Below are 23,320 nucleotides of genomic sequence, written 5' to 3' on the forward strand. Positions count from 1 at the left end.
AGGTACAGAGATTTCCCATATACCCTTGCCCCACACATACATACAGAGGCCTCTCCCATCATCCACGTCCCCCACCAGAGTGGAACATTTATTGCAGTTGATGAACCTACCTGGATACCTTATAGTCACTCAAAGTCCATAGTTTACATTAGGGTTCACTTTTGGTGTTGTTCATTCTTACAGGTTTGGACAAATGTATAATGACATGTATCCATCATTTATGGTGTTAGAGTATTTTCACTGTCCTAAAAAATCCTCCGTACTCTGTCTATTCATCTCTTCCTACCTGCTTATCCCTGACAACCACTAATCTTTTTACTGTCTCCATAGTTTTACCTTTTCCAGAATATCCTAGAGTTGAAATCTATAGTAGGTAACTTTTCCACATTGGTGGTGTTTTCTTCAGATCTGTTTTTTATTTAGTTCATTGATTGTCTCAATATGGGTCTGTCTGATCTGCTGTTGAATAATTTTTTAATGTTATTCTTATTTAAAAGTTAACTGAATTTTTTATTTCTAGAAAAAAATTTTACAATTCAAATTTGCCTCATCATTTTTTAGTTTCTTCTTCCTTTATCCCTTCATCCCACTCTTGAGCCCATTTTCTATTTAAATTTATTAAATATATATTCATCATCTGATAATTCCAATAGCTGTAGTTTTTGTGGATCTGATTCAGTATTTGTCTGTTTCTTCAGATTTACACTCTTGGTAGCTTGTGATTTTAGTGGTTTTGACTGTGAACATAGGTTTTTGGATTTTTATCTGTGGGAATTGTTTGAGAAATCTGTTTAAATGGGCTTATTTCAGAGTATGTCTGCATTTGCATTTGTCCTGCATCTGGGGCCAGCTTCAGTACCATCCATTAGTTTTAGTTACCACTTAAAACTAAAATTTCTACCACTTAAAACCCAAATTCTACCCTATTTGGGTCCTGGGCAACTGCTCTTGAAAAGGCACACTTGGGGCGCCTGGGTGGCTCAGTCGGTTGAGCGTCCGACTTCAGCTCGGGTCACGATCTCGCGGTCCGTGAGTTCGAGCCCCGCGTCGGGCTCTGGGCTGATGGCTCTGGGCTGATGGCTCGGAGCCTGGAGCTTGCTTCCGATTCTGTGTCTCCCTCTCTCTCTGCCCCTCCCCCGTTCATGCTCTGTCTCTCTCTGTCTCAAAAATAAATAAACGTAAAAAAAAAAAAAAAAAAAAGAAAGGAAAGGCACACTTAAGTCTCTTGACATTGGTGGTTTTCCCAGGTGAATGCCCTTCCCCTCTGTACTTATGCCCATCTTGATTTGCACTGGCTCCTGCAGCTCCACAGTTCTTCATCTGCAATTTAGAAATCCAGAAAGCTTTGACTATCCCAGGTTATTTTTTAAAAGGACGAAACTTGACCTGGACTGGTATGAACTTACTGCAGAAACGTAGATGTGTTTGATTATGTGGTGTTGTCCCACATGCTGCTAGAGGATTAACCTGGTTTCTATAAACACAGTGCATTACCTCTATAAAAACTGCCCAGATTCTGAATTCTAAAATATTACTGGCCCCACAGTTTTCAGATTAAGGAATTGCTTGTCCTTGTTTTCTTCCTCTCACTGTTTCCCTTGCTTTACCACGAACTCTGATATACTTTTAAAAAGCATCTTGGGGAAATTTAGTATTGCGAAGAATTTTTTTAAACATCTAGTCTGGCCTGTTTCTGGAAATGGAAGTCTGTTTAATTGTAATACACTTCCTTTTCTTTTTTTCTTTCTTTTTTTTTTTTTTTGGAAGCCTTTTGGTTTGGTGGTAGTTTATTTCAATAAAACATAGAAATAGTGGAGGATGGGGCGCCTAGGTGGTTCAGTCGGTTAAGCATCTGACTTCAGCTCAGGTCACAATCTCATGGTTTGTGAGTTCGAGCCCCATGTCAGGTTCTGTACTGACAGCTCGGATCCTGGAGCCTGCTTTCGATTCTGTGTTTCCCTCTCTGTGTCCCTCCCCTGCACGCACGCTCTTACACTCTCTCAAAAATAAATAAATGTTAAAAAAAAAAGAGAAAGAAATAGTGGAGTTATTAAAAGAGTACTTGTTTTTTCATTTTTCATTAGTTTAAAAAATTTTAGTGCAATAGATTTGATCTCTTTTGATGTATATTTGTATGAATTTTAACACATGCGTAGGTTCTGTAACTGTCCTCACAGGATAAGAATAGTTCTGTCACCTTTGTGTTTAAACCCTCCTCTGTCACATCATTTAGCAACCACTGATCTATCTGACTCTGTAGTTTTGCCTTTTCTGGAGTGCCATACAAATGAATTTTTAAAATATGTAGCCTTTGAGATAGGCTTCTTTGACTTAGCATAATGGCTTGAAATTTACCCATGTTCTGTCAAGATGTTCATAGCTTTTTATTGCTAAGTAATATTCATTGTATGGATGTACTATCCATTCACCAGTTTAAGGACGTCTGGATTGTTTCCAGTTGTTAATGATTATGAATAAAACTGCTATAAACATTTGTGCATGTATACATTTTTTTGTGTGGACAAAAGTTTTTATTTCTCTAGGGCAAATACCAAGTGGTAAGTTTGCTGAATTATATGGTATATGTTTAATTATATAAAAAACTGTCCGACTGTTTTGTAGAGTGGCTGTACCATTTTGCATATCCACCAGCAACATACTCCCATATTTTCTTGGATTGTCTGTTTTACTGACATTGAATTTTGAGAGGTTTTGTGTGTGTGTGTGTGTTCTGGGTATAAAACTGTTTTGGCTATGTGATTTCAAATGTTTTCTCCTAGTTGATAGCTTGACTTTTCATTCTCTTAATAGTGTCTTTCACAAAACAAGAGGACTTTTTGATTAATTTAGTGACTTTTTTCTTTTATGGATTGTGTTTTTGGAGTCATACCCTGAGAACTCTTTGCCTAATTAACGGTCATGAAGATTTTCTCTTGTGTGTTCTTCTAAAAGTACTGTGATTTCATCCTTCACGGTTAGATATATGGTCTATTTTGAGTTCATATTGTCTAAGATGTAAGAGGTGGTCAAATATTTTTGTATTGTTTTTTATTTTTGCATATGAATATGGTGTTGTTTCAGCACCACTAATTGAAAAGACTACCCTTACTGTATTGACTTGCCCTTGTACCTTAGCCATATTTCTGTAGGTCTATTTATGGACTCTGTTCTGTTCCATTGATACATGTGTCTATTCCTTCACCAATCAGTATCCACTGTCTTCATTACTGTAGCTTTACAGTAAGTCTTAAAACTAGATAGTATGAGGTCTCCAAGTTTGTTTTTTCTTTTTCAGAATTGTTCTGTCTATTCTAGTTTTTTTGTTTTTTTTCCCCTAAATATAGTCTTTAGCACAATCTTGTCTATATCTATAAGAAATCCTGGTAGGGGTGCCTGGGTGACTCAGTCGGTTAAGCATCCAGCTTTCCACAGATCATGATCTCACAGTTGGTGGGTTCAAGCCCCGTGTGGGTCTCTGTGCTGACAACTCAGAGCCTGGAGCCTACTTCGGATTCTGTGTCTCCCTCACTCTCTGCCCCTCCCGCACTTGCACTCTGTCTCTCCTACCCCCTCTCAAAAATAAATAAACATTAAAGAAAAGAAAAGAAATCCTGATGGAGTTTTTATTGGAATTGCATTCAATCCTTAGGTCAGTTTGATGAGAATTTACATCTTAACTGTATCAAGTCTTAGAATACACGAACATGGAGGATGTTTTTATTTACCTAGGTGTCTTATTTATTTATCAGCAATATGTAGTCCTCAGTGTACACATCCTTCATATATTTTTTAAAACATATCTAAGTATTTCTTTGTGGTGCTATTGTGAGTGCAATTTTGTTTTTAATGTTTTTATTTATTTTTGAGAGAGTGTGAGTGGGGTAGGGGCAGAGAGAAAGACAGAGGATCTGAAGTGGGCTCTGTGCTGACAGCAGATAGCCAAATGCAGGGCTTGAACTCATGAACCATTAGATCATGACCTGAGCTGAAGTCGGATACTCAATTGACTGAGCCACCCAGGTGCCCCGTGAATGCTATTTTAAAAATTTTTGTTTCTAATTTTGTATTGCTAGTATATAGAAATATTATTGACTTTTATATGTTAACCTATTCTGCGACCTTATGAAACTCACTACTTCTAGTAGTTTTTCTGTAGATTACTTGGGATTTTCTACATTAATGTTGTTTGTGAATAAGGACAGTTACTTCTTGCTTTCTGATTTTTTTTTTTTTCTTTTCCCGTTGCCTTATTGCACTAAGCTAGGACTTGCTGTATTGTGTTGATTAGGAGTGGTGAGAATGAATATTCTTGTTCCTGATCTTGGAGGGAAAGCATTTAGTCTTTCACCATGAAGTATGAGGTTAACCATGAGTTTTTTATAAAGGCTCTTTATAGGTTGATGGAAGTCTGCTTCTCTTAGTGGTTTCTTGAGAGTTGTTTGAATCATGAATGGTGTTGAATTGTCACGTTTTGTCTGTGTCGTTTGATACGACCATGTAGTTTTCCTTTCTTTGTCTGTTAATGTGATGGGTTATATTGATTGATTTTTGAAAGTTTGAATAACCTTGCATTCCCAGGTTTAGTGCCATTTGGTTGTGTGGTGTGTTTTATTCTTATATGTTGCTAGATTTGATTTTCTAAATTTTGTTGGTCGTTTTTGCATTTACGTTTATGATGGATTTGGGCTGTATTTTTCTTGTACTGCTTTTGTCTGATTTTAGTATCAATGTAATGTTGGCCCCCAAGAATGAGTTGGGACGTTTTCCCACCACTTCTGTTTTCTGGAAAAGATCATGTAGAATTGTTGGGGTTTTTTTGTGTGTTTTTTCAGAGTGTTTCAAACTATAAATTCTGTTTCTTTAATAGATCTAGGACTATTCAGGTTTTCTATTTCTTCTTGAGGGAATGTTAGTACTTTGCAGCTTTGAAGGAATTGTTATTTTCATTAAATTGTTGAATTTATGGGCATGTAATTATCTAGGATTCCCTTACTTTCTTTTTTAGTCTCAAGTTTGTAGTAATACCGCTTTTTCATTGCTGATATTGGTAATTGTGTCTTCTTTCTTCTTTGCCAGCATACATAGGGGTTTAATCTGTCTTTTTAAAAGAACCAGCTTTTGATTTACAATTGATTTTTTTTATCTGTTTTTCTCTTTTCAATTTTATAGATTTTTCTGCTATGTGTTAATTCTTTCCTCCTTCTTGCTTTAAATTTTTTTTAATGTTTATTTTTGAGAGAGAGAGAGAGCACAAGTGAGGGAGGTGTGGAGAGAGAGGAAGACACAGAATCTGAAGTAGCTCCAGGCTCTGAGCTGTCAGCACAGAGCTCCATGCGGGGCTCGAATTCACAAACTGTGATACCATGACCTGAGCCAAAGTCAGTTGCCCCACCAACTGAGCCACCCAGGAGCCCCTTCTCATGCTTGCTTTAGATTTACTTTTTCTCATTTCTTAAGATAGAAACTTATATCGTTTATTTGAGACCTTTTTTTTTTTAATTTTTTGAAAGATTTTATTTTTTTAAGTAATCTCTGCACCCAATGTGGGGCTCAAATTCATAACCTTGACTGATATCAAGAGTCGCATACTCTAGTGACTGAGCCAGCCAGGTGCCCCAAGAGACCTTTTTTTTTTTAAGCTTATTTCTTTATTTTGAGAAAGAGAGAGCTTGCTCACATGCGTGGGCATGCAAGCAGGAGGGGGCAGAGAGAGAGAAAGGGAGAGAGAGAATCCCAAACAGGCTCTGCGCTGTCAGTACAGAGCCCTATGCGGGGCTTGATCCCACAACTCTGGGATCATGACCTGGGTGGAAATCAAGAGTCAGACACTTAACCGACTGAGCCACCCAGGCCACCCAGAGACCTTTGTATTTTAAGAGAAGCATGTAATGCTATAAATTTCCTTCCAATCACTGTTTTATCTACACCCCACAAATTCTGATACTTTGAATTAAATAAAAATAAAATGCCTAATTTCCCTGGAGTCTTACTCTTTTGCCCATGATTATTTAGAAATATGTTGTTTAATTTTCAGGTGTTTGAAGAATTTTATCTGTGATCTTTTTGTTACTGACTTCCCGTGTAATTATATCATGGTTAGAAAACATACTTTGAATGATTTCAATTCTTTTAAATTTGTTAAAAATTTTTTTATTAAAACATTTTTTAATTATTTTGAGAGAGAGAGACAGAGACAGAGCACGATCAGGGGAGGGGCAGAGAGAGAGGGAGACACAGAATCCGTAGCAGGCTCCAGGCTCTGAGCTGTCAGCACAGAGCCCAACGTAGGGCTCGAACTCACGAGCTGTGAGATCATGACATGAGCCGAAGTCGGACGCTCAACCGAGCCATCCAAGTGCCCCTAAATTTGTTGAAAATTTTAAATAGCCTAGGATATGGTTTATCTTGGTGAATAACTCACATACAATGAAAAGAATATACTGCTGTTTGATAGTTTTCTATAAATGTCAATTCGATGGAGTTGGTTGATGATGGTGTTCAGTTTTTCTGTATCATTGCCAGTACTTTTATGTTTTTTATATCTGTTACTGAGAGAGGCGTGTTGAAGTCTCTGAGCATAGTTGTGGATTTTTCCAATTGTGCTTTCAGTTCTGTTTTTGCATGTATTTTGAGGCTCAGTTGTTAGGTTTGTACCTATTTAGAATCATTGAATCTTCTTGGTAAATCGATCCTACCATTTTGTAATGTTCCTCTTTATCTGTGGCAACTTCACTTGTTCTAAGGTCAGAAATCTCTTCTGTCTGACTTATATAGCCACTGCAGTTCATGGTACATCTTTTTCTTTCGCTTTACTTTTGACTTGCCTTTATCATTTTTTTTTAATGTTTTTATGTTATTTTTGAGAGAGAGAGAGAGACAGACAGACAGACACAGAGTGTGAGTGGGGGAGAGTAAGAGAGAGAAGGAGACAGAATCTGAAGTAGGCTCCAGGCTCTGAGCTGTCAGTGCAGAGTCTGACGTGGGGCTTGAACTCACAGACTATGAGATCTTGACCTGAGCCAAAGGGACGCCCAACTGACTGAGCCACCCAGGCACTCCTTGCCTTTATCATTTTTAAAGTGAGTTTCTTTTGATAGCATGTAGTTGGGTCATTTTTTTTTTTAATCCATTCTGACAATCTGTTTTTTTTGTTGATAAATTTATTTCAGTATAAGTTGTAGTGTAGTTCTTTATATTAAGTGTAGTTAATTACAACGTGATTATTTACCTTTTAATATGTAAATATAATTGCCAATACTTATTAATTTAACTTATATATAATTATATTAAGTGTAATTATTAATGTGTTTGAATTTATGTCTCCCATTTTATTTTTGTTTGTTCCCATCCTTGGATTTCCTATTCTCTTTTTTCTTTTGGATTCTTTGAATTTTTTTAAGAATTTATCTATTTAGTTCTTCATTATATCTCTTTGTATAGGTTTTTAGTGGTTTCTCTAGGGATTGCAGTATACATACCATCATACATACACAGTCCACGTAAAATTATCTTTCTTTTTTAAAAATTTTTTTTTTTTTAACGCTTATTTATTTTTGAGACAGAGAGACAGAGCATGAACGGGGGAGGGGCAGAGAGAGAGGGAGACACAGAATTGGAAGCAGGCTCCAGGCTCTGAGCCATCAGCCCAGAGCCCGACGCGGGGCTCAAACTCACGGATGGCAAGATCGTGACCTGAGCCGAAGTCGGCCGCTCAACCGACTGAGCCACCCAGGCGCCCCTTAAATTTTTTTTTAATGTTTATTCATTTTTGAGAGAGAGAGAGACAGAGACAGAGCATGAGTGGGAGAGGGCAGAGAAAGAGGGAGACACAGAATCTGAAGCAAGTTCCAGGTTCTGAGCTGTCAGCACAGAGCCCGATGCGGGGCTCAAACCCATGGACTGTGAGATCATGACCTGAGCCGAAGTCGGTCACTCAACCAACTGAGCCACCCAGGTGCCCCTAAAATTATCATTTTATTACATCAAGTGGGCCATGTAGGTCCCTTTGTCTCCCCACTCATGTAGTGTAGTGTCATCTACTTTTGTTGAAAATCCCATCAGACGGTGTTGGGAATTTGGCTTTCAACTGTTGGACACAACTTACAGAACTTAAAAAAAGAATTGTCTGTTATGTGTAAGCCTGGTATTTGCCATATCTGTTGCTGTTCCTTCATTCCTGAAGTTCAGTTGTTATTTCTGTTACTTCACCAGCATCTCAAAGATCCCTCTAGCGTTTCTTCTAGAGCAGGACTGCTGTCAGAGAATTTTCTCAGTAATTTTCCATCTAAGAGTCTCTTTATTTTGAAGGAGTTTTCATTTGATAGAGAATTCAAGGTTGATAGTTCTTTTCTCTCACCACTTTAAAAGTGCTGTTTCGCTGCCTCTGGCCTCCATGGTTTCTGGGAGAAATCTGCAGTCTTGGAATCATTATTATCTTATATTTAGCATCTTTTTTATAGTTGCTTTCGAGATATTTTCCCTGTCTCTAATGTTCAGCAGTTTGGTTATCCCATCTGAGGTTCACTGAGCTTTTTGATTTTCAAAGGAGGATGTTTTCAGCTATTGATTGTTCTTTCACTTTTTTTTTTTTTTTTTTTTTTTTGGCCCCATACTTCTTTCTCTTTCTTCTGAGATTTTAATGACCCAAATGTTGTATGTTTGTCATTGTCCTGCAGATCCTTGAGGCTCTATGTGCTTTTGTCTAATTTTTTGTTTTCCTGTTTTTCAGCTTGGAAATTTTCTATTCGTATATCTTTGAATTCACTGATTCTTTCCTCTGTCATTTCCATCATGCTTTGAGTCTTTCCAGTGAATTTTAACCTTAGGTTATTTTTTTTTCTGGTTCTCATCCTTCCATTTGTTCCTCCTCCTCTTCCTTCTTGTGCTTTTTTTTTTTTTTTTTTTTTTTTAAATCTTTTTCTCTGCAGAGGCTGTCTTTCTGTTTGTTTCAAGAGTATTTGACCTTACTTCTTGGAACATGGTTATTAAAAAAAAACAAAACAAAACTTTGTTCTATAATTCCAGCATCTGTGTATCTGTATCATCTTGCTTGTCTTTTCAATTGTGAGATAATGGGATTTTCTGGGGTTTTGTATGGCAGTTAATTTTGGATTGTATTAAGGACAGTTTGACTTGCATGATTCTGGGTCATGTTTAGATCCTGTGAAGAATGTTGAATTTTTGTTTTAGCAAGCAATTCACCTGGTTAGGTTCAGCCACGTTCCAACTAGCATTCTGTAGGCTGTGGTTCTAGAGTCCATTCAGTTTTGGATTGTATTTGTATCTATGCCTGCTAGGGTCCAGTCTGAGACCTGTCCAGTGGAAAGGTGATAGTTTAGTTCTCACACCCATTGGTATGCTGTTACAGTCAAGTCCATGCATGCCCAGTTCATGTGTGAGTGAGCCCAGGAGTACACACACAACTTGATATGCTTTTCACAGGCCTTCTTCTTTTCTGCTGTTTCCCTAGCAGTTTCTGGTGCCTAGGGGACCCTACCTTCCTGGTTGTTTGGCTAGAAAGTTGGGGCTTCACTTTCTACCACTATGTCAGCTTCTGTGGCCAAGCAGCCAGAGGACAGTGGATAAAAGAAATAGGGATTCTCCTCTTCTTACTGGGACTACGGTTTCTCTGTCAAAGGACAGAGTTTGGAGAGCTTTTGGAGCCTGCCTGAGTGCTGCTGCCATTGCCTGGGGATGGAGACTGGAGTGAAAGAAAGCCCAGGAGATTTCCCTCACTCTCTGCTATCCATATGAAACCCCTTCCTGCTCCTTAGACCAGAAATAGAGGGCTTCTCGGGAGCTTTTTCTTTGTGCATCCTTGTGCAGTTTCAGCTTTTGAGTCCAGGCCAGGAGATACTGGAGAAACAAAGTGGGACACTTGGCTCTGCTCTGGTGGCACTTTGAGTCCTGGTTTCCTTTCTGTCTGCCTGCTACCATTTCCAGGTCTTCAGATACATTTGTCTGGTGTTTTTAGCTGCATTCTGTGGGGTGGGTGAGGTGTGCTTATTTCATCTTGAGCCAGTCCTTAGGATTTCAGAGCAAATCAAAGAATGAGTATCCTATATAGATTTTCTGTTTTCCCCTTAAAACGCAAATATATTAAGAAGATGATGGTCTAACGCCTGCCTCTAAGGTTTCTGTTGTAATCATTTTCATTGTATTAAAACTTCTTGAGCTTCACAAGGTGACCGTAAAGGAATTTGTAATGGCCTATTGCTTTTATAACTAAAGATTGATGATACTAAGAATTCAGAATTGACGTGTAATTTCTTCCGAGTAACTTCTTTAGAATATACTGGTGTTTTGTACTTGCATTTAAGTAGACACTGAGGGTGCCAGGGTGGCTCAGTTGGTTAAGCGTCTGATTCTTGATCTCTGCTCAGGTTATGATCTCACAGTTTGTGGGTTCGAACCTCAAGTCTGGCTCTGTGCTGACAGTGAAGCCTGCTTGGGATTGTCTCTCTACGCCCACCCTCCCACCCCTCCTGTGCTTGAGCGCTTGCTGTCTCTCTCCCTCTTTATCTCTCAAAATAAATAGCCATTTTTTTAAAAATTGAAAACTTCTTAGTGAAATACTAAAGTGAGTAATGGAGTTTTGAACATCATTCAAATAATTGAAGGAAAGTTCTTTACTTCCAGTAATCTGTCCTCATGGGTTCCTAAAAGGTATGTTTTTTAAAAAGCAGATGTTTTAAGCATTTCTATGTTCCTTTGCTCTTTTATTAAAAGAGTATTTTAGAAATTGAACCAAAGCATTTATCTTTGCTTAGCCAAGCATTTATTGAGTTAAAACTGTTTCATTTATTAATTTATTAAAATGTTTAAAATATGTTAATGTCCTTTTTTTCTTAAAACTGAATTTTTCTGATCCAAAAGAAGGGTGTAACTTCATTCTGTGTTTCTGAAATGAAATATAGTTAATATTTTATTTAAAGGTATCAAAACTTCTTTCAGTTAATTTTAATCCCCTCAAAAATGTGCATTAACGTCTGTACAACATCTTACAGTATTTGTCTGGGATTGGCAGCTGTTTTTAGTTGGTGGAAAAGCAAAAACTGAGAAACAACACAGGTTCTGATTTTTAGGTTTTTGATAGGCATTTGCTTCAGAACTAGTGTCTTTGTTCTGATTAATAATTTGCTCATAGTGGCTATACAATAAACATCTGTTGAGAGAGTGGAATTAGCTTGGATTATGTTAGATCTGGTTAAAGGCAAAACAGTCCCCCTGAATCTTCACAATTGATACCTTTCTTCAAGGCCCTGGGTGTAGAGAGGATTAATTAATTAATGTAGAGAAAAAACAAGCACAACTTCCCTTCCCCAAAATGTACCTTTTTATAGCTCTCTACATTAGAGACAGTACTGATCATGAGTCATACCTGAACTTTTGTCCTAACTCTGGGACTTTCTCTTTTTTCCATGAATTCTTTTATCTTTCTCTGTTGTAAACGAGATCCATGAACTCTACCCTCTTAACAAATTCTTAAGTGTACAGTACAATATTTTTAACTATACATACAATGGCGTATAGCAGATCTCCAGAACGTATTCACCTTGGGTAACTGAAACTTTATACCTGTTAATCACAACTCTCTATTTCTCCCCTTCCAGCTTCTAACAGCTACAGTTCTATTTTCCGCTTCTCTGAGTTTGACTATATTAGATACCACATATAAGTGGGATCTTGCAGTATTTGTCCTTCTGTGACTGACTTACTTTATTTAGCATTATGCCTTTAAGGTTCATTTATGTTGTTACATAAGTTAGATTTTCCTTTTTTTTTTTTATGGCTGAACAGTCTTCCATTGAATGTATATACCACATTTTGTTTATACATTTATCCATCCGTGAACCTTTGGTTGTTTTTATGTCTTGGCAATTGTGAATAATCCTGCAATGACATGGGAGTACAAATATCTCTTCAAGATCCTGATTTCAATTTTTTTAGATAAATACCCAGAAGTGGCATTGCTGGATCATAAAAGAGTTCAGTTTTTAATTTTTTGAGGATGCTCCATACTGTTTTCCATAGTAACTACACCATTTTACATTCCCACCAACAGTATATGTGGACTCCAGTTCTCCCAATTCCTTCACATCTCACCAACATTTGTTAACGTGTTGTGTTTTCTTTTTGTTATTATTATGGTCATCCTCACATGTATGAGATGGTATCTCATTGTGGTTCTGTTCTCTTGATCTGTATGTCTGTCTCTATGTCAGTACCATACTGTTTCATTATTGTAGCTTCATAATATATTTTGAAATCAGGACGTGTGATGCCTTTAGCTTTGTTCTTTTGACTCAAGGTTGTTTTTGGCTATTCAGGTCCTTTGTAGTTCTTGATGAATTTTAGGATTGTTTTTTCTATTTCTGAAAAAATACCTTTGAGATGTTGATAGGAATTGAGTTGAGTCTGTTGATCATTTTTGGGTAGTGACATCTTAACAATATTAAGGCTTCCATTGCATGAAATCAAGATGATTTTCCATTTATTTGTGTCCTCTTGAATTTCTTTCAGCAGTGTGTTACAGTTATAAGTGTATGGATCTTTCACTTCCTTGGTTAAATTTATTCCTAAGTATTTTATTCTTCGTGATGCTATTGTAAGTGGGATTATTCGCTTAATTTCCTTTTTGGATACGATAGTTTGTTGTTAGTATACAGAAATGCAACTAATTTTTTTTTAATTTTTTAAAATTAGTTTTTACTTATTTTAGAGAGAATGAGAGACAGAGCACAAGCAGGGGAGGGTCAGGAGAGAGGGAGACACAGAATCTGAAGCAGGTTTCAGGTTCTGAGCTGTCTGCACAGAGCCTGACACAGGGCTAGAACCTGTGAACCATGAGATCATGACTTGAGCCGAAGTTGGACATTTAACCAACTGAGCCACCCAAGCACCCTGAAATGCAACTAATTTTTGCATGTTGATTTTTGTATCCTATAACTCTGAATTAAATCTGTCAGGTTTTTTTTCTAATTTTTGTGTCTTTTTTTTTTTAAGTTTATTTATTTTGAGAGAGAGAGAGAACGAGAGCACAAGCAGAAGAGGGGCAAAGAGAGAGGGAGATAGGGGATCCCAAGTAGGCTCTGCACTGTCAGCACACAGCCCAATGTGGGACTTGAACTCATGAATTGTGAGATCATGACCTGAGCCGAAATCAAGAGTCAGATGCTTAACCGACTGAGCCACCCAGGCGCCTCAGGGTTTTCTACATGTAACATTAAGTCATCTGCAAATAGAGGTATTTAACTTCATTCTTTCCAATTTGGAGGCCCTTTGTTTTCCCCCTATCCCAATAACCTTGGTTAGATTTCTAATACTATGTTGAATAGAGGTGTGAAAAGTGGGCATCCTTGCCTTGTTGCTGATATTAGAGGAGAAGCTTTCAGTTTTCCACAACTGAGTATGATATTAGCTGTGAATTTTTCATGTGTGGCCTTTATTATATTGAGATCATTCCTTTTTTTTTTTTGTTCCTAGTGTGTTGAAACTTTTAAATCATGAAAGTGTTGAATTTTGTTAAATGCTTCTTCTGCATCTATTGAGTAGGTCACATGATGTTTATCCTTCAGTTTATTGAAGTGGTGTATCACTAGAATTGATTTCTATATGTTGAACTGTCCTTGTACTCCAGGGATGAATTCCACTTGGTCATAGTGTGTGATGCTTTAATGTACTGTTGAATTCTGTTTGCTAGTATTTTGTTGAGGGTTTTTGCATTTGTGTTCATCAGGGATATTGTTCTGTAGTTTTCTTATGGTGTCTTTGGTTTTGGTATTAGGGTAATGCTGGCCTCATAAAATGAGTTTGGAAATGTTCTTTCTTTTTTAATTTTTTTGGAAAGAGTTTGAAAAGGATTAGTGTTAGTTCTTTAAATGTTTGGTAGAATTCACCAGTGAAGCCATTTTCTCCTGGGATTTTCTTTGTTGGAAGAGTTTTGGTTACTGATTTAGTCTCCTCACAAATTATAGATGTGTTCAATTTCTGTTTCTTGATGATTCAGTGTTAGTAGGTTGTATATTTCTAGAAGTTTACCTGTGTCTTCTAGATTGTTGGCATATATCTAGTTTGTTGGTATATAATTGTTCATAATAGTGTCTTAAAACTTTTATCTCTGTGGCATGAGTTGTTATATCTCCTTTTTTATTTATTTGAGTTGTCTTTTTATTTTGGTCTGCTAAAAGTTGGTCAATTTGGTTGATCTTTTTAAAAAACCAACTCTTTGGGGCACCTGGGTGGCTCAGTCGGTTAAGCGTCCCAGCTTCCGGCTTGGGTCGTGATCTCACAGTTTGCGAGTTCGAGCCCCACGTCGGGCTCTGTGCTGGCAGCTGGAGCCTGGAGCCTGCTTTAGATTCTGTGTCTCCCTCTTTCTCTGCCACTCCCGTGCTCATGCTCTGTCTCTGTCTCTCAATAATAAATACATGTTTAAAAAAATTATTTTAATAAAAATATTTAAAAAACAACTCTTTTCTTGATTTTTCTATTGTTTATCTATTCTGTATTTTACTTATTTTTGCTCTAATTGTTATTCCTTCCTTCTAACTTTGGGCTTAATTTGTTATTTCTAGTTTCTTCTGTAAAGTTCTGTAAAGATGTTCTTTGACATCTTTCTACTTTCTTAATGTAAGCATTTATAGTTATAAATGTCCCTCTGGATACTGGTTTTACTGCATCCCATTTTAGTATGTTGTGTTTTCATTTGTCTCAGGATTTTTTTTTTTTTTTTTTTTTTTTTTTAAAGTAGGTTATATGCCCAGTGTGAGGCTTGAACTCACCATCCCAACTTCAAAAGTTGCATGCTCTACTGACTGAGTCAGCCAGGTACCCCTGTCTCCAGATATTTTTTAAATTTCCTGATGTATTTTTCAACTCATTCATTGTTCAAGAGTATATATTGTTTAATTTCCACATATTTCTGAATTTTCCAGTTTTCTTTTTGCTTTTGATTTCTGGGTTTATTCCATTGCTGTTGGAAAAGATACTTGTTATGATTTCTGTCTTAAATCTAAAACCTGTTTTTGACTTAACATGTAATCTGTCCTAGAGAATGATCTGAATGTGTTAGGAAGAGTGTGTATTCCCTTCTGCTGCTGTAAGGTGGAATGTTCTGTGTATGTCTGTTAGGTCCTTTTGGTCTGTGGTGGTGTTTGAGTCCTCTGTTTCCTTCCGGTTTTCTGTCTGGATATTCTGTATCTATTTTTGAAAATGTGGTATTGACATCTTCTATTATTGTATTAGTGTTTATTTCTTCCTTCACTTCTGTCAGTGGTTGATTTAATATTTAGATGCTCTCATGTTAGGTACATCAGAATAAATACAGAGATGTGTTTATAATTGTTATATCTTCTAGGTGGATTGACCCTTTTATCATTGTCTCTTATGACAGTTTTTGGCATAAAGTCTATTTTTGTCTGGTATAAGGTTAGTCCCCTTCCTCCTGCTGTCTTCTGGTTACTATTTGCATGGAGTATCTTTTCCGTCCCTTCACTTTGAGCCTATGTGTGTCCTTAAATCTAAAGTGAGTCTCTTGGGGTGCCTGGGTGGCTTAGTCGGTAAAGCGTCTGAATTCGGCCCAGGTCATGATCTCACGAACCGTGAGCTCGAGCACCCCTTCGGGTTCTGTACTCACAGCTCAGAGCCAAGAGTCTGCTTTGGTTCTGTCTCCCTCTTTTTGCCCCTCCCCTGCTCATGCTCTGTCTCTCTGTCTGTCTCTCTCTCAAAACTAAAATTTAAAGTGAGTCTCTTGTAGGCAGCATGTAGTGGGATCTTTATTATTTAAAAAAAAAAAAATTCAGCCTTTGTCTTTGGGGAATTTAATCCATGTGCATTTAAAGTAATTATTGATAGGGTAGGGTTTACTGTTGCCATTTTGTCTTGTTTTTGTGAGCGGCTTTTAGGTTTTTTCCCTCTTTTCATTTCTTGCTGTCTTCCTTTGTGTTTCCTTGTTTTTATGTAGTGACACACTTAAGATTTCTTTCTCATTCTTTTGCATATCTTCTGTAGATATTTTTATTGTGGTCACCATAGGACTTACATAAAAGATCTTATAGCAATCTATTTTAAGCTGATAACAACTTCAATCACATACAAAAACTGTTTTTGCTTCTCCCTGGCCCCACCCTCACCCCAGCACTTTCTTAACTCAAATAAGTCATTTAAAATTTTTGTACATAAGGTTTTTTTTTTTCCTGTAAAAATAGGAATAATAATCTATTGTTAAAAAAAAATGTATTCTGTTAACCCAGGGGTTCTCAAAGTATGGTTTGCACACCCATAGAGTCCCCGAGAATTTTTCAACAGGTTGCATGTAGCCCAAACTGTTTCCACAGTAATTCTGAGATGCTATTTGTCCTTTTCACTGTGTTGACCTTTGTAGTGATGGTGCAAAGGCAATTGTGGGAAAACCTGCTGGCCTTGGGCCAGATTGTACAAATCGTCATTTTGTGCTGCTACATACTCCCAGTAAAACTAAGTGCCGCTTTTGCTGAAAGATGTCTTTGAGGAAGTAGATAATTAACTTTATTAAATCTAAACTCTTGGGTGCATGTATTTTTTAAGATGTAAATGTTTTTATTTTATTTTTAAGTTTTTATTTAAAGTCCAGTTCGTTAACTTACAGTGTAGTATTAGTTTCAGGTGTGCACTTCTGTACAAAACCTAGAGCCCATCACAACATGGGCGTATGGCTTTGTTTTTGTGAGCTCAATTAGCTGCTTATTTAATGGAATACCATTTTACTCTAAAGAATGACTATGGTTACAGACTTGGGTATTTGCCAGATGTTTTCTTGGAAATGAATGAATTAAGTTTGACATTTCACGGAAAACAGCTGACAGTATTTGCCCGTGGGTAAAGTTTGAGCTTTTCAATGAAAATTAGAATTTTGGAAAACTCATATTCACCACCCTATGCTTTGACAGCTTTAAAGAGTGTTCTGATAAGATGTTTGTGATATTAATGATGTGATTTCTTTTTTTATACTATATGATGCAGGGCATCAACATTTGGAAGGTCTACATAAGTCAGTGAACCAATATTTTCCTAAATATTCCAAAAAATTTACGTTGGGGCACCTGGGTGGCTCAGTTGGCTAAGCATCCAACTTAATCTTGACTTAGGCTCGTATCATGATCTCACGGTTTGTGAGATTGAGCCCCGCCCACATTGGGCTCTGTGCTGACAGTGTGGAGCCTGCTTGGGATTCTCTGTCTCCCTATCTCTCTGCCCCTGCCCTGCTGTCTCGCTCTGTCTCAAAAATTAATAAATAAGCATTTAAAAAATTTAAAAATATGTATATATGATGTAATAAAATCATGAGTAAAAGGTCTCCTAACATGGGAGATACACCATTGGATTTTAATGTAACAGACAAGTTCACTGCTAGGGTTTGCACTTCTACCATTCTAACTTACCGTTAAGAAACTACCACTGCCACATTTGGGTGTAGTATCAAAGAAGAATTTATCCACAGTGATCTCACACAGCTATTAAAATACTCCTTTTCCCATCTCTGCCTGTCTGAGGCAAGAGTTTCTTAATATAGGTAAAAGGAAACCCATTTCTCTATTCACAATACTTGTGACACCAAACATGTGGGCTTTCCACACCAAGCACTTCTCCAGTTCTCTCTGTGGTCAGTAACTGGGGGTCCTACTGTTCAATTCATTCTGGCCATAACTACCCAGAGTTAGCGCAGACCTCACAGGTTAAGGGCGCTGTTCCACAAGATTGCCTCCCACTTCAGATGCCAGTCGCAAGTCCCAAGTACATTTGTCACCTGTACTTCTGGCCAACCAGCTATAAATCTGGGATTTCCACAGCCTCTCCTCAGGTTCTGTAATCTCTTGTGATAGCTCACAGAACTTTGGGAAACATTTTATTTACATTTATTGGTTTATTTTAAAGTACATCAAGGGGTGCCTGGGTGGCTCAGTTGGTTAGGCGTCTGACCTTTGGTTTCAGCTCAGGTCATGATCTCATGGTTTGTGAGTTTGAGCCCCACGTTGGGCTCCAGGCTGACAGCATGGAGCCAGCCTGGGATTCTTTCTCTCCTTCTCTCTCTACCCCTCCCCTGCTTGCTCTCTGTCTCTCTCTCAAAATAAATAAACTTAACAAATAATAATAAAGTACATCATAAAGCATGCAAACCACCAAATGAAGAGGTGTATAGGGCAAGGTCAAGAAGATCCCAAGTACAAAGTCTTTGTCTCTGAGGGGTTGGGGGTGTGCCACCCTCCCAGCACATAGATGCATTCACCAACCTGGAAGCTCTGAACCACTTCATTTAGGGTTTTCATGGTTCTACAACATGGGCATAATTGATTAAATTATTGGCCATTGGTGATTAACTTGATGATCCCCAGCCCCTCTACCCTCCCTGGAGGTTGGGGAGCGGGGCTGAAAATTCTAGTTCTGTAATCACACAGTTTGTTCCTCTGGCAACCTGCCCCATTCTGCAAGTCACCTCATTACCATAAACACTCCTGTGGTTGAAAGGGGCTCATTATGAATAACAAAATATGCTCCTCTCACCCCTGCTGCTTAGGAAATTCTAGGGGTTGCTTTTAGAAGCTCTGTGCCAGAACCAGAATGAACAGTGTGTGTGTACACGCACCAGCACATTAGAATATACTTCAGCCAACACAGAATAGTACGGCAGATTGAATGCCAAGGCAGATCATGAAAATCCAGCAGTTTGCTATCAAGACAAAGAGCGTGGCAAAATGTAAAACAAAGCCCTTTTCTCACTAATTTTTTCAGTTTGGAAAACCTTTTTTTTTTTTTTTTTTTCACATAAAAAATATTGTTTATGTTAACTTACAACAGATTTAATATTGTTAATTTTAACTGAATCAATAATTTTCTTATTTTTTATTTCTCATATGTTAATACCTGTAGATAAAACTCACATTAACAAAAGCTCTTTAGGTTCTTCAATTTAACTTAAGGTTGCAAAGAAGTCCTGAGACTAAAAAGTTTGAGATCTGTTGTTTTAACCTTCTAGGGTTGTTGAAAGTCGAATGAAGGTATTCATAAACCTGAAATCATTTTGTAAAATATTTTAAGTGCAGGTTTATAAATAATTTTGCAGTTCCTGCTGTTAACATTGCTGAGCAAGTCCCTTAAGTTGAGATTTTGGAGAAGAGACATGGAAAGAGGACATGCATAAATAATTGCTGTTAAGGAGCAGTTGGTTAGGGGCGCCTGGGTGGCGCAGTCAGTTAAGCGTCCGACTTCAGCCAGGTCACGATCTCGCGGTCTGTGAGTTCGAGCCCCGCGTCAGGCTCTGGGCTGATGGCTCGGAGCCTGGAGCCTGTTTCCGATTCTGTGTCTCCCTCTCTCTCTGCCCCTTCCCCGTTCATGCTCTGTCTCTCTCTGTCCCAAAAAAAAAAAAAAAAAAAAGTTGAAAAAAAAAAAAAAAGGAGCAGTTGGTTAGTTTAGAGGAGGAATAGGGGGAGGAATTCAGGCGTAACTTCTCTGTTCCACAAACCAAATGGTTAAGAAGCAACATTGTTTTCTCCCGTGCATATTTTTTTATATATTTATATTTGTAATAAATGTGGATGTATTTGTGTGTGTGCACGCACACGCTTGGGCATACAACAAACAGCCCTGCTGTTCATGATTGTAGCCCATTACTGGTCCAAGTGTGGTTTGAATTTTGAAGTTGTCCCCTTCTTCCCTTGCAGGCATAGAACAAGATGCAGTGAATACTTTTACCAAATACATATCTCCAGATGCTGCTAAACCAATACCGATTACAGAAGCAATGAGAAATGACATCATAGGTAAGCAGTGCTTGAAGCTATGGCAAAAAAAAAATAATGCCTGTTTTTGGTTATTACTTAAGAGAATCTTTTATGAAAATGGAAGTCAACATATCCCTTCTTAGTCTGTGTTCAGAGTACTTTAGTGTATCAACTGTAGCTCACTTAAAAATTTTCTCTTCATATGTCAGATGTAAATTCTTAGACTTTGGCTCAAATAACAGCAGCAGCAAAAACAATAGTGGCACTCAAAAATGTTGAATTCTTACTGTGTCCCAGACAGCATTATAAGCACTTTCTGTGGATAAACTCTAACCTTCTAAAAACCTGTAATATAAATACAGTTATTATTTTATAAATGAGAAATCTGAAGCACAAAGAGGGGATTTAATTATTTGTCCAAGGTAACACACCTCAGACATAGCAGACTCAGGATTTGAAAACAGACCGCTACAGGGGCACCTGGGTGGCTCAGTCAGTTAACTGTCTGACTTCAGCGCAGGTCATGATCTTGTGGTCGGTGGGTTTGAGCCCTGTGTCAGGCCCTTGTGCTGACAGCTCAGAGCCTGGAGCCTGCTTCAGATTCTGTGTCTCCCTCTCTCTCTGCCCCTCTCCTGCTCATGCTGTCTCTCTCTCAAAAATAAAAACATTAAAAAAAAGAAAAAGCGAGAAAATAGACCACTACACGTTGACTGGTATGCTATTTGGCAATGTTTTTCATGCTGTAAATTCAGACTAGTCTCCTCTTATGACCACACCTTCCTGCCAAAAAAAGACTAGAATAGAAAAATGAAAGTGCTTCACAGTAGTAAGGGCAAACCTCATTTCAGGAAATTGTTTTCATCATATGTTTATGTATGTATGTATATACTATGTCATGTAAACCTATTTCTCTGTAGGTCGTAGTAAAAAAAAAAAAAAAAAGAGTTTTTACTCTGTTGTATAAGAAGGACCTTAGAGGCACCTGTAATCACAGATGAAAGTGATTTGTTTATTCATTAAACAAATATTTATTATGTTCCCATCAAGTCCTGGTACTGAGTTTTATATTTTTATTGCAGAAACTTGATATTTTTGATTTATGAAATATAGCATGTTATTCTTCTAGCAGATTCTTCCCAGCATGGGGCTCTTTCAGTCTTTATCACAGATACTTTGCATTCATTCATTATTGGAGACAGCAAAACCTTTTCCTGTCTAAACTGTAGTTCTTAATTTGGCCCACCATACTTTCCAGTGAACAACTGTTGACTATTTTAGGGCTTGTCAGATGTTGGCCCCATTGTTTTCCCTTTGTTTCTCCCACACAGATAGACTCTTATACAGGTCTTGGGGCTGTTGATTGTCCCCATTTGCTTGTATTTTGGGTTTTCACCCAGTTTTGTTGCAAATGTTGTCTTTGGAATTTGGCCTTTCTATGCAGTTCCTCTATTTTTATGTGGGAATTTGTTACAACCATCTTCCACACTTCTCTAGACCAGCATTTCCTCTGCAATAGGACAACTGGGGTGTGCTAACTGATTAGAATTTGGCTGTTTGAGATATTGATTGGCTAGTGATTCCTTTGGGGATTTGTTTGTGCCAGTGAATAACCAAACTATGCAGGGGTAGGGGAGAAAAGGGGGGAGGGGGGGGTTCAAGTAAAATATTTAAAAATGAAATATCGCTTCAATTATTTTCTTTCCTTTTATTTATCAAATTAATGATATAATCCCGTGAGGGGAAAAAAATCTTTTGAAGTATAAGTTGGTAACATTTAGTGATCAAGAGATCTGAGAAAGTTAAAATGTTAATTACCTATGTTTTTAGACCATTTTTCTTCTTTGAACCTCATTCTTCTGAATCCTACCCCGTTTTCTTCTTTCAGTTAGAATATGCTTTTTTTCTTTTTTAATGTTTATTTATTTTTGAGAGAGAGAGCACAAGCGACAGAGGGGCAGAGAGAGAGGGAGACACTAAATCCAAAGCAGGCTCCAGGCTCCAGGCTCCAGGCTCCAGGCTCCAGGCTCCGAGCTGTCAGCACAGAGCCCGGTGCGGAGTCGAACTCTGAGCCATGAGATCATGACCTGAGCTGAAGTCAGATGCTCAACCAACTGAGGCACCCAGCCGCCCCTGGAATACTCTACACAGCTCTACTTCAAGTACATTACAGTTGGAAGAAGTCTGCACTTAAGCTGTTACTGTGTATCCCACCTGCCTAGTTTGGTTGTAAATGTTATCCATGGGTTTCTGGTTTTGCTGGCTCATTACTCCCTGTTTATATGGGGACTCAGAATAACCCAAAAACTGTGCTTCCACTGCTTCCTTCATCTTCTGCAAATCCTTGAAGTGGTAGAATTTTAAAGATATTTTGAAGGTATAGCTGATAGAATTTACTGATGGTTTGAAGTTGAATAGTGTGAGAGGGGAAAAAGGCATTAAGCATGACTTCATGTTTGTTTGTTTGTTTGTTTTTCAAACCTGAATAATGGGGCACCTGGGTGGCCATCAGTTGAATGTAAGACTCTTGATTTCAGTTCATGCCATGATCCCAGGGTCATGGGATCAAGCCTTGCTTCGGGCTCCGTGCTGGGCTTGGAACCTGCTTGAGATTCTCTGTCCCTTTCCCTCTGCCTCTCTCCCCCTGCTCGCTGGCTCATATGCTGTCACTCTCTCAAATAAACAAACAAACCTGGATAAGAGAGTGGAGTTATCATTTATAAACTTGAAAAAAAAATTTTTTTTTTTAACGTTTATTTTTTATTGAGAGACAGAGCACGAGCAGAGGAGGAGCATAGAGAGAGGGAGACACAGAATCCGAAGCAGGCTCCAGGCTCCGAGCTGTCAGCAAAGAGGCCGACATGGGGCTTGAACTCACGAACTGTGAGATCATGACCTGAGCCGAAGTCGGTCGCTTAACCGACTGAGCCACCCAGGTGCCCCTGGAGTTGCCATTTATAAGATGAGGCAGACTGTGAGGGTAATGGCTTATGGGGAAAATCAGGAGTTTGGGTGTTCACTAAATGGTGAATGTCAAGTATGCAGCTGGATATCTGCACTAGGAGTTCATGAAAGAGGTGTAGGTTGAAGATACATGTTTAGAAGTCATCAGCATATAGGTGGTTTAGAGCCACGGATAACATTACCCTCAGCATAAGTATGATGAGTGAAGACAAAGAAGTCTTAAGCACCCAGTTCTGAGGCAGGCCTGATACTTACAAGTCTGGCAGGTGAGGAAGAACTAGCAGAAACTCAGGAGTAACAGCTAGTAAAGTAGGCCCCGCTTTATCAACTCTGTCTCCGGACAGTAGTTCTTTTCTGGAAGCCAAGTGAAAAAACGTTTCTGGGGGTAAGGGAGTGATCGACGGTGTGTTAAATCCTGCTGAGAGGTTAAGTAAGATGAGTACTAGGAATGGAATGGACTTGCCAACCCTGTGGACAACTGGCCCACTGGTTATCTTAATTTCAGGGTACGGGTGGAGACGAAAACTTCATCAGAGGAGTCTTAGAATAGGAGGCAGAGTGGAGACAGCAAGTGTGAGCAGCTCTTTGAGGCATCTTGCTCCAGG

General features: G+C 38.2%; 1 protein-coding gene across 5 annotated transcripts in view; it reads left to right on the forward strand.

The window, feature by feature from the left end:
• Positions 1–23,320, forward strand: part of AKAP10 (A-kinase anchoring protein 10) — an 85,317-nt gene that overhangs the window by 29,917 nt on the left and 32,080 nt on the right. For all 5 annotated transcript variants that reach the window (XR_006196820.1, XM_042917538.1, XM_042917536.1 and 2 more), the window contains exon 5: positions 19,695–19,793. Coding sequence is in view for 4 of the 5 variants with exons in the window: in XM_042917538.1 (XP_042773472.1) it covers positions 19,695–19,793 (99 nt within the window). In the remaining variant the exon portion in view is untranslated. The remainder of the gene's footprint in view (positions 1–19,694; positions 19,794–23,320) is intronic.

This window comes from Panthera leo, chromosome E1 (assembly GCF_018350215.1).
Source record: "Panthera leo isolate Ple1 chromosome E1, P.leo_Ple1_pat1.1, whole genome shotgun sequence".
Lineage (NCBI taxonomy): Eukaryota > Metazoa > Chordata > Mammalia > Carnivora > Felidae > Panthera > Panthera leo.